At 39.0% G+C, this 12,699-nt stretch overlaps 1 protein-coding gene across 1 annotated transcript in view; it reads right to left on the bottom strand.

The window, feature by feature from the left end:
- The window catches only part of EPS8L2 (EPS8 like 2), a 1,747,011-nt gene that overhangs the window by 426,434 nt on the left and 1,307,878 nt on the right, over positions 1-12,699 (bottom strand). Inside the window, exon 10 of the mRNA XM_044059131.1 lies at positions 11,128-11,254. Within this exon, the coding sequence (XP_043915066.1) occupies positions 11,128-11,254 (127 nt within the window). The remainder of the gene's footprint in view (positions 1-11,127; positions 11,255-12,699) is intronic.

Below are 12,699 nucleotides of genomic sequence, written 5' to 3'. Positions count from 1 at the left end.
GTCTCTCCAGTTGCTGCAGGTGTCGGGTAAGGTACATCCCAAAAGGGGCATTGTATTCAATTATGGGCCTGATGAGTGACCAGTAGAGGGGCACAATGACCTCTCTTGATCTAGATGCGAACCCTTTCGTGATAAGGTGGGCTATATAGAAGGTCTTTCTAACCACTTTGGCAACGTGATTATCAAAGGAGAGATTACTATCTACGTTGATCCCCAAATCTCTAATTACTTCTTCCGTACTTAATGGATTACCACCTATGTGGTAATTTGTGGGCACCTTGTTATTCCCAAAGGGGATGACTATGCACTTTTTAGCATTTAGCTTGAGGCCGTGGCTCTGGCACCAAGCATCCGTCTCTGTGAGACCCTTTTGGAGAATGTTTGTGTCAGCTGAAGATTCGATTATGGCCCCCAGTTTACAGTCATCTGCGAACTTTGTCAGCCATTATCCCCCCGTGTTAGCCTGAACCTCAGAGAAGTATATACCGAACAAGAGAGGTCCCAGAACTGAGCCCTGTGGGACGCCACTTGTAACTGGTTTGGATTCGGACATGGCACCTGCGATTCTGACCATGTGGGTTCTATCTCTGAGCCAGTTTGCAACCCATCTTGTGATATAGGGCTTGATATTTAAGCTGGTAAGCTTATTTATGATGCCCGAGTGGGGTATTGTGTCGAAGGCTTTTGCGAGGTCCAGGTAGGCTGTGTGGACTACCTTGCCCTCATCTATGGCTTTGGTAACTGTTTCAAAGAAATCAACTAGGTTTAAGAGGCAAGATCTGCCCTTAACAAAGCCGAATTGGGTAGGGTCCAGTGTCTGGAGGCTCCCAATGTCTTTGTTTATGAGTTCCATGATAATACGCTCCATAGCTTTACAGACCAGACTAGACAGGCTTATGGGGCGATAGTTTCTAGGGTCCGTTGTGGCACCAACTTTGTGGAGTGGGACCACTGTAGCTGTACGCCATTCTTTGGGTACATATCCTGTAGTAAGGCTAAGTTTGAACAGTGACTTAATGTGCGGGTTCAGTTCTTCTTGGAGCTCATGTAAGACACAGCCTGGGACACCGTCCGGTCCCATAGATGCTGTGTTTTTTGCTTTGGAGAGGGCAGCTTTCACCTGTGCATCTGTGATGTCAGGGAGGTTACATTCAGTTGGGATAGGCGTTTGCTCCTTTGGGGGGAAGGGGAGATGTTTGCGCTGAATCTGTCTGCCAGGATGTTGGCTATGTCTGTAGGTTCGGTATATTTTGTACCATTATGCAACAATTCAGAGCATATCTGGGAGTTTCTGCCCATGTTTCTGACATAACTAAAGAAGGCCTTGTGATTATCTTTAGTGTCTAGGGCAATTTTTCTTTCTAAACTGGCCTTTGATGATTTTATGAGGGATCGAAGTTTCTTGCTAATACTGATCATAGATGCCTTCCCTTTTTGGGATTTTGCTCTGTCATGTAGTAACTTCCTCCTTCTGCTGTATAGCTTATTTATGGCCGGGGTCCGCCAGACCGGTCTCCTGTTTTTGGAGGAGTGAGTCTTGGTTTTATTTGGGATAGAACAATCCATGCATTCCTGCAGGTGCTCATAGAATGCATTTGTAAAGGATTCTGAGGATTGGGCTGTATTATCCTCTGGCCCAGGGGCTTTGAAGGATTCCACCTCAGTCTTGAGAAGTGCAAAGTTGGCTTTTGTGAAATTCTTTACAGTGATTTCCTTGGCTGGGGGTGGGGATGGGATATGGATGTCCAGGGAAATTTGTTTATGGTCTGATCTTACCAATGAGGGGGTTACCTCTGGTGTGGAACATAGAGTCCCCGTGTTGGTGATGACCAGGTCCAATATGTTGTTCCCTCTTGTGGGAGTGGTGACCAGTTGTTCCATTGCGTTAGAGTTTATAAATTCAAGGAACCGTTGGGCGAGGGTGTTTGGGCTTGAGTAGTTTTCCCAGTCAATGTTTGGGTAGTTGAAGTCACCCAATAACATAGTGTTTGGAGAGACCTTCATATTCTCCAGTGTTCTCAGGAATGCCAAGTGGGGTTCCTGTAATAGGGAGGGTGTTCTGTAGCAGGCTACAAACTGAAAGTCAGTTTTGCCCACTGTTATTTGCACATGGATGGTTTCCGATGCTTCGTGCAGTGCCACTAACCTGGAGGTGTAGGTATCTTTGATGAATATAGATACTCCCCCTCCTTTTGTGCTTCGGTCCGAGTTTTGGGGCTGAAACGCATGGTATGAGTTATAACCTGCTAGTGCTGGGGTACTCTCAGGAGTCTTGAACCAGGTTTCTGTTACTGCACAGACATCGATTTTCTCCATACTGAGGAGAGTCTTGAGTGCGTGCATCTTGAGGTTTAGACTTCTGGCATTGAGTAGCATTACCTTTAGTTTTTTATCTTTGGGTTGTCTATGGAGGTGGGTTTGTCCTTTGAGCCTTGCCTAAAAAAGGCACTATGGGGGTGGCAAGAGCCTTGGTCAGTATACGAAAGCCTAAGGGTGACAGGTGCAAGCCGTCCCTAGCGAAGCAACGTGGCTTGTCGAGCATGTCATCCCAGGCTGACAGACACTGGATCCCCTTTGAATGACACCAATACTTTAGCCAATTGTTGAAACTGATCATTTTGTCTTTATACTGTGGCATCATTCTTGGTGAGGGCAAGATGCTACTCAAAGGTCAGGGACATACCAGCCTGGGCTACATGGTCAGAGAGCTCCTCTATGTCTCTTTTCATGTAGTTCAGGGAGGTACGTCTCAGGTATGTATATTTATTAATGGGAGTCTATGCCCACAGTTATATTTCTATATATTAAATATATCATCTCTTGCAGATTGTGTCTATAAGCATGAGACAGCTGTTTCAGGGAATGAGAACATATGGAGACAGACACATGTGAATAAAAGTGGTATAGTGGACTTTTCACTGGATAAGAATTAGTAATAATGCAGGCCAATAGCATAACTATTATACATGAATATATGCATTATACTATAATAAAATTATTAAATTGTAAATTATTTAAACCTTAGAATGTTACTTCTGGCTTGGTTAGAATTATAAAAATCCTGTTTTTATGGAGGATCTCACATATTATTTTGACTGTTTTTATGCTTACTATTTATAGCATGTTTCTATAACAGACTTCTGTTTTGTACACCATTTTCTATATGCATACCTCTCAACCTCTTAGCTCTAGAAATCTGGACAAAGCTAAAAATAATGGGGGACAAAAGCCAAGAAATAGGGGCAGATTTTAAATATAGTTTATAAACTTTTGCATTAGAACATATTTTCTGAAGGATTTGAAGTCTGAAACTCAAATGCCTGCCATTATTTAATGACTTTGGTTGGAAGCTGTTGAAGACTGGGAGGGGCAGAGGGTGAGAGGGGCACTTTGTAATCTAAAAAAGGGCATTTTTTTAAAAACTATTTACTACCACAACATAGGTTCACTTGGAGGACTATTTAAGCTTAGCCAATTCCCTTTTGGTGCTTGAATTAACATTTCCTGATTGGTCTTACCTATCCCATGGCTGATAAATGTATATTAGCCCAAGTGAGAATAACTGTGATCATACCATAAATAATTTGAGGGGACCCATGTAAGGAATGCAGCATTTAGGAACTGCCTCTATCCATTAGTGTCATGAGGTGCAATCCTGGAGTACATTTTCTAATAAGAACAAACGGGCCAGCACCAAAACCCACAAAATTATTTAATATATAAAAATATAACTGTGGGCATAGACAATCATTAATAAATATACATAACTCATAACACCCAAAGGGTGAAAAAGCAAAAGCATACCGGTTTCAGCATATAGCCTTCATCAGTGCTACCTAGCTAAACATATTACAAACAGTTTATATACCATAACATCTAACTAGTGCACCACACAAATAGCCAATCACAATTGTTCATTAAGTCCTGGAGGGAATAGGGCTCCTAATTTAATTATCCACATCCTTTCCTTAAAGTTCAAAAAACAATGTAAATCCTCTGAGGATGTGTTTTGCTTGTAAATTCTATCTATGATTGTAAATCTAAATATGGGAGAAGGATGTTTTAACTGATGTTTATGTAAAGCATTTGTGCTTCTGTGGCATTTAATATCACTAGTGTGCTCTGATATTCTAAATTTAAAAGGGAGACAAGTTTGCCCTACATAAAAGGCAGAACAAGTGCAATTCACTAAGTAAATAACCCAGTCACTGCCACAGTTGCCAAAAACTTGAATGTCATACACTTTGGAACAATTGAAAGAAGTAAATGAACTTTGTTTAGGTACCATCTTATAAAACCTGCAGTGTCCATGCAGAAAACAACCCCTTAATGGGCCCCCTTGTAATGTAGTTTGTATCATGTTCTGAACACCCTTATTTCCCTTTTTATAGTGGTTGAAACAACCACCCATGTTTTTTCCTCTCCTGTAACTAAACCTATGTCTGAGTGGTAAAATGTGGCTAATCTATCCTCCATATGTAAAACTTCCCAATGTTTATGTATAATGTGTTGAAGATATCTAGTATTACCACCAAATTCCATAATAAATCTGGGACATGAATCAGATGTATGGCTTTTATTCCTATATGAAAGAGTCTGCTTTCTACTGACTTGTTGTACCATCCTACAAACTGAGTCTACATCTTGTTTTCGATAACCTCTGTCATGGAATTGTTGAGCCATGTCACGTGCCTGTATATTATAACTGTCCAAAGTCGAACATATTCTTTTAAGTCTTAAAAAATGAGACTTGGGAATATTCTTTATGACATGGGGAGGGTGACAGCTGGAAGCATGCAACAAATTGTTAACTGGGGATATTTCCTATAAACATTACTACTAAGTGTACCATCTTCCAATACTTTAACCTCAGCATCTAAGTCTCCAGATGGTCATTCAGTGTGAATTGAATCCTCATTTGTTTTCATTGAGATACTCAATGAACCCACTCAAATATTGCTCATCTGAATACCAGATTAACCAACAGTCATCTAAGTTAGTGACGCCAGATGTCAATCTCCCCAAGAAATAAATTGTGGCTGGCATCATATATTAAATGGTGTTCCACATAACCCATGAACAGATCCGCATAAATGGGAGTGAAAGACGTTCCCATTGCAGTACCCTTTAGTTGTAAGTAGCAAACATTGTCAAAATAAAAAACATTTTTGTTCACCACATGTTCTGTTAGACATAGGAGGAATGTGTTGAATCCTGGTGAGTATAGGGAAATACTTGAAAGTCAAACCTCAAGCACCAATAGACCCGCCCAGTGTGGAATGTTTGCGTATAATGCACTAACATCTAACATGCATAATAACCAACCCTTTTCCAACTGCATGTATCTATGATGTTCAAAAATTGTGTGGTATTCTGAATCCATGCTCTTACATGTGCCAACAAAGGTTTCAAATATTTTGTCAAATATTCTGAGAGAGGTTTCGTCAAGGATCCTCTCCCCGACACTACTGGTCTACCCAGGAGGTTTTTCATAATTTTTATGTATTTTGGGTAGCATGCTAAAGATTTGTCTGGCAGGGTTTACCACCATTAAGTAAGCCAAAGTACGAAAATTGTCTATTTCTTGTTTAAAAATACTAGTTGGGTCCAAATCCATGCGCTGGTAGTATTTCTGATCTGAAAAAGACAGTTCAGTTTAGTGATAACAAACAAGGCACTTTTCAGCCTAATTTCAAAAGAGAGAGAAAAAAATCTAAAAATCTATATTAAAAAAGACCAAATCTATATCAGATACATCAGGAGATGAGTTTTCCTCGAATACTGACAACGAATGTGTGGTTTCACACAGTTCCCCACCTACAAAAAAGGGTAATGTGGATTTCCCTTTAGGAAATCTAGGTGGGGAGGGAGAAAACATAGAGGAGCCAGGAACAAGTCTGGAAGCCATGTTGACTACACTAACACACAGATAAACAGTTGTTTGAAAGTTCACAACATTTCATCTTTGGAACTAACACAAGTAGAACACCATTTGTTGAATAAAGGCATGGTATATGCTCCAAAATTTATGGTGTCAGAATATTCTTTTGCACAAGATGTTATTGGTTTCTGCTGTAAATTAAATCTGAAGTTATATTTCGAGAATTCTGAACATGGTGTTGATGACTTACATACTCTTAGGTTCAGGACTTCAACTTTTGTACCTCCTATGAACTAAAATGTAGCCATTTTTCAGAATCTAATATTGAAAGAATTACATTTTTCAATGTTAGATATGCAGAATATCATCAGGATAATATCACAAAAGATGGATGTATGGCTTTATACAGATTGAGTAGGAACAAGGATATAGTAATTAATCAAGAGGACAAAGGGGGAGTAGTGGTAGTATGGGACTGGCATAGGTATTATAATGAAGCCATTAGCCAACTTTCAGATCAGCAATGCTACCAGCACATGGATTTGGACCCAACTAGTATTTTTAAACAAGAAATAGAAAATGTTTGTACTTTGGCTTGTGAAGAAGGTATTATATCCAAGCAGAACAAACATTACTTAATGGTGGTAAACCCTGCCAGACAAATCTTTTACATGCTACCCAAAATACATAAAATTATGAAAAACCTCCCGGTAGACCAATAGTGTTGGGAAGAGGATCACTGATGGAACCTCTCTCAGAATATTTGACAAAATATTTGAAACCTTTGTTGACACATGTAAGAGCATAGATTCAGGATACCACACAAGTTTTGAACATCATAGATAGCGTGCAGTTGGAAAAAGGTTGGTTATTATGCATGTTAGATGTTAGTGCATTATACACAAACATTCCACACTGGGCAGGTCTATTGGTGCTTGAGTTTTGACTATCAAGGATTTCCCTATACTCACCAGGATTCAACACATTCCTCCTATGTCTAACAGAACATTTATTTTGACAATATATGCTACTTACAGGTAAAGGGTACTGCAATGGGAGCGTCTTTCACTATCATTTATGCGGATCTGTTCATGGGTTATGTGGAACACTATTTAATATATGATGCCAGCCACAATTTATTTCTTGGGGAGATTGACATTTGGCACCACTACTTAGATGACTGTTGGCTAATTTGGCATTCAGATGAGCAATATTTGAGGGAGTTTGTTGAGTATCTCAATGAAAACAAATGGGAGATTCAATTCATACTGAATGACCATCTGGAGACTATTACCTTTTTAGATGCTGAGGTAAAAGTACTGGAAGATGGTACACTTACTAGTAATGTTTATAGGAAACATCCCCAGTTTAACAATTTGTTGCATGCTTCCAGTTGTCACCCTCCCCATGTCATAAGAACTATTCCCAGGTCTCAATTTTTAAGACTTAAAAGAAAATGTTCGATTTTGGACAATTATAATATACAGGGACATGAGATGGCTCAATGATTCCATGTCAGAGGTTATCGAAAACAAGATGTAGACTCAGTTTGTAGGATGGTACAACAAGTCAATAGAAAACAGACTCTTTCATATAGGAATAAAAGCCATACATCTGATTCATGTCCCAGATTTATTATGGAATTTGGTGGTAATACTAGATATCTGCAACACATTATACATAAACATTGGGAAGTTTTACATATGGAGGATAGATTAGCCACATTTTACCACTCAGACATAGGTTTAGTTACAGGAGAGGAAAAAACATGGGTGGTTGTGGGAAATAAGGGTGTTCAGAACATGATACAAACTACATTACAAGGGGGCCCATTAAGGGGTTGTTTTTCGTGTGGACACTGCAGGTTTTGTAAGATGGTACCTAAACAAAGTTCATTTACTTCTTTCAATTGTTCCAAAGTGTATGACATTCAAGCTTTTGGCAACTGTGGCAGTGATTGGGTTATTTACTTAGTGAATTGCACTTGTTCTGCCTTTTATGTAGGGCAAACTTCTCTCCCTTTTAAATTTAGAATGTCAGAACACATGAGTGATATTAAATGCCACAGAAGCACAAATGCTTTACATAAACATCAGTTAAAACATCCTTCTCCCATATTTAGATTTACAATCATAGATAGAATTTAAAAGCAAAACACATCCTCAGAGGATTTACATTGTTTTTTTGAACTTTAAGGAAAGGATGTGGATAATTAAATTAGGAGCTCTATTCCCTCCAGGACTTAATGAACAATTGTGATTGGCTATTTGTGTGGTGCACTAGTTAGATGTTATGGTATATAAACTGTTTGTAATATGTTTAGCTAGGTAGCCCTGATGAAGTCCATATGCTGAAACCGGTATGCTTTTGCTTTTTCACCCTTTGGGTGTTATGAGTTATGTATATTTATTAATGGGAGTCTATGCCCACAGTTATATTTTTATATGTTAAATAATTTTGTGGATTTTGGTGCTGGTCCATTTGTTCTTGATGTCTATGGTTGGTTTGGGCCGTACACATTGCCATACCTGCATGGGACTTGATATTCTGTACATTTTCTATTACCCATCCTTAAATCCAAGTTGCATTTGAATATGGACATTGATGAGCTTTGTTTTACTTGAATGGATAATCTGTTCTGCAACAGTGGTAGCCTTGTCTCTCCATCTCTCCACAGCATTCAGTTTAGATACCTGGATTGAGTATTTCTGATGCCATTTGACTTGCTGATGTTCTGTAGGTCCATCAGTATTAGTTTGGAGGATGCCTCATATGCCAGACTTAGGTCACCTCTAAGCACACTGTAGGATACTGAGTATAGTAATAAATCTTTGAGGTGCTCCATGAAAGACCTATTGTTTCAGACGTATATCCTTTTAGTAAGATATCTCTGTGGGTATTCCAGTTGTTGCATGGGTCTGGACAGCTACATGCCAATGTGGGCATTACACAAACTGATTGACCTAATGAGGACTGTAGATCTAGTCATGATTAATTTGTTTATAAGGTGCACAATGCAGAAAGACTTTCTTATAACTCTGGGCACAAGTTGGTCAAAAGTTAGGTCACTATACGCACAAGTTCCGAAATGTCAAACAACTGGGTAACTTCTCAGGGGGCATTGTCAATTTGGTAGTTCCCTGCAGTAAATGACCTCCCAAAGGATATGATAATGTATTTTTTGAAGTCTAGTTTCATTTCATAATTCTGGCACCAGTTATTGTTTGGGACAAACCTTCTTGCATGATGGTTTAATTATTTGGGGAGTCACTAACTGCTCCTAGCTTGCAGTCATCTCAAACTTAGTCGGCCAAAACCCTTTGGTATTTCCTTTTACTTTTTTTTTTACTTTCATCCATTGCTTTGGTGACAAGAGTAAAGCTTAAAATTTGCCCTTGATTTTCAGCCTTTCACACTTTTTCCCCGATTCTTACCCTAAGAGGTTGAGAGATCAGAGCATATGTTTGACTGTCCCTAATTTTGTTATATTTTTGGTCTGTTCCTCATTTGTGTGAATTTCTGGCAAATTTATGACGACTGCAAAACTTAAATAATGCAACACTTGAGTTTCAGGCAAACACTGGGCCCTTTGCTAAACAAACAATACTGTCATGCAATGAAAACAGACTTGGCATGAGCAGTAAACTTTTCTGCCCTTGAAACTCACATTCATTGAAACAGCATGAAAACCAACATTCATTTTGCATCTGGACAGTGGAGGACTAAGCTTACCTCTGGGCTGTTTTCAAACCATAGGCTCCTTACACATTTTTAGGGCCATGCATACATGTATGCATTCTTTGATTCATCTTCCTGATTGTATTAAATTATATTCCTTGTATAATACAGCACCACTTGTTAGAGTATGCTTTAAATTTGTAGTTTTGAACAGTCTTCTGGTAAGCAATGAAACAAAATGTATGAACCGATAATGGCAAAACTACCCATTTCAGAAAATTTCAAACATAAAAAGGCCACTCAAACTTCTGTCATTACAATCCACCATTATCAGTAAATATGCAAAATTTCTGCAGAAATAAGTCATATAAACAATTCCACATTACAGGGATCTGTAACTAATGAAGAGGTTGCTGCTAGCAAACAACTTTATATTTCATTCTTTCAGCTACAAATAAAGTGCCTGTTGCACTTGAAGAATCATTTCCCTATGTTTCATTAAAAAATGATCAGCTAGAGATATTGCAATAGGGAATGGATTGCAAACTTATAATAGGTCCATAGCTACTAGGTAACTCCTCCAAAGTAGGACATTCACAGGATTGCACCATCCACTCCCTTTGAAGTACAACACAGGACAGTATCAGCAATTTGTCTGCATACTGTAGGAGTAGAACCCACAGCTTTCTGCATCAAAAGCAAGTATACTACGTGTTGTGCTACTAACAATGCAAACACAGACTTTGTCTACAAATACACCTTCTCAGAGTCTGCGTGACTTTGTAAGCACTATATCTCCAGTTGTGATGAGGAGACACATCAGTGACGCAGAGGGTCTTACCCCGTGTAAAAAAGACCTTCTACCTACCAATCACGAATACTTCTTTAGTTGAGCAATCAGTAGCAAGTTAATGATACTTACATGTGTTCAAACTAATAAAGAATGTCCCTCTAGAGCCATGACTGTTACCATAAAAATATAAAGAGCTCAAATGTTCTGCATATATCATCACAGTGGTTGCTTTCATTAGATTCAAAGTCTTAAAATGAAAGTGATAATTTTTGTAATATTTTTCAAAAACATACATCAATAACCATTCAAAAATGCACACAACATCAACAGCATTTTTGTTTCTTATGAGGCCAGGCAGTTCTGTTAACACTGATTGATTGCAGAGACATTTACAGAAATACAAAAATGATAAGCATTTATATAAATTTATAAGCACGTCATTTAATATACTACTAGCTCTTCCACAAAAAGTATCACACACAGGTGTGTTGCCAATCAAATATGCTTTAAGTGTGATATCTTTCACTTGTTTGTAATCTGGTTTTGCAATCTATTAATATAAAATGAAGCAGCAATATTAAATGTTGACCAGAATTGGTGCAAATTAGCCATTAGTCTAATCCAGTCACTTTCCATGCATCATTAGTCTAATCCAGTCACTTTCCATGCATCATTAGTCTAATCCAGTCACTTTCCATGCATCATTAGTCTAATCCAGTCACTTTCACTTTCAATGAAACCTGAAAGTCCTGACAATTGTAAGTAATTCATTTACCTGCAGGCCCCTTCTTTTTGTTCTTCTTTCCTTTCTTTCTCATGTTCAGCTGGCTGAAGGCCTCTGCTGCTTTCTGCAGCTGGGCTACAAAGACCTCAATATCATCCAATGTGCAGTTCAAAAGTTGCTACACAAAAATTAAATAAAAGTTTGTTAAAATATGAAAATGATTAGAAGCATAGTATGCAGGTCATTAGATATGAACAACAATTTCATTCTTAAACTTATTTCCTTTATTTTTTCAATTTTGTTGGCCCATGCCTCCTGACACATTGATTGCTCTTGATTACATGTATATTAGGACACCAAAAGAAGGCGGGAATAATTGGGGATTGCAACCATTAACTAAGTGCATCTTCTATTGTATTGAAACAAATATGAACTACTCTGTATTTCAAACTCTCTACTACCTAAATGATTGTACCTTCTTTCAAATGAGCTCTTTACCCCCTGGGCTAGGGCTGAAATAGAAATACACCCTCATTGGATCAGTTCACTACTCCAGTCAACACAAAATAAAGAAAATGAGTAAGCATCCCTCAGTGGGCCAGAAAGTGTGTCTGGATCCAGTGTGAGTTGTGCTTTCACACACCACCCAGTGGACAGCTTCACAGACAGGACCCAGGAAGTTAGATTTGGGGAGTCCAACTGTACAAAGAGGCCAGTCACAAGCAGAGCCCCTTAGGGATCAGTCCTGGGACCATTCCTTTTTGGCAATTACTTCTCTGAAGTCAAGGCCAATGTCAGTGGCCTCTGGATGACTAAATTTGCAGAAGACTGCAAATTAGGAGCAATCGTGGAATCCCCCACCAAGACAGATGTTCTCCAGAAAGGGCTGACACAGACAAATAACTGATGCCAGAGCCATAGACTTAAACGGAATGGCAAAAAATGCATAATAGTATCCTTCGGGAAATCATCTACCCCCAGTAGTTGTCATACTGACAACACAGCCCTAAGAGTTGATCCAGTGGTCAGGGACTTGGAGCACATATAGACAGTAATTTAGCCTTTCACCATCACATGTTTACAGTAGTGAGGAAATCATTCTATGTCATGCAACTTGTATGGCACCTAGGTACAAGGAAGTCATTGTTCCACTGTATTTTACACTCATCAGGCCTATCATTGAGTATAATGCCCCCTTTGGTATGTACCTACCCAGACATATCCAGTAATTGGAATGTCCACAGAGGATCCTCATGAAAGGAATGCAGGGCGTAAGTAAACTGTCCTAGGCAGACTGCCTCAAGGCCCTATCCCTGTATTCTGTCTCCTGCAGGCTGTTGAGGGGAAGTCTTTACCTAGTATACAGGGTATTGTCAGACCCCACTCTGATGGACCTTGTGCATATCAGCAAAACAAACAGCACCAGAATTACCTATTCTAAAGACTTAAACTTTGCCTGTGATATAAATAGGATCTGCTGGAGAGACTGGTATGTATCCCAGAGACTATCTCTTTTCAAAAACAGGCTTCCCATCCACATGAAGCAGAGTTCCTTCCTAACCCAATTCAAGTGTAACTTGGACAACTGGATAGGGAACAGGGAATATCATCTTATGTCTCTAA

The sequence above is a fragment of the Protopterus annectens genome, chromosome 17.part0 (genome assembly GCF_019279795.1).
Source record: "Protopterus annectens isolate FY-2018-M chromosome 17.part0, PAN1.0, whole genome shotgun sequence".
Taxonomy (NCBI): domain Eukaryota; kingdom Metazoa; phylum Chordata; order Ceratodontiformes; family Protopteridae; genus Protopterus; species Protopterus annectens.
The sequence above is the reverse complement of the archived record's forward strand: the minus strand, read 5'-3'. Positions and strand labels throughout refer to the sequence as shown.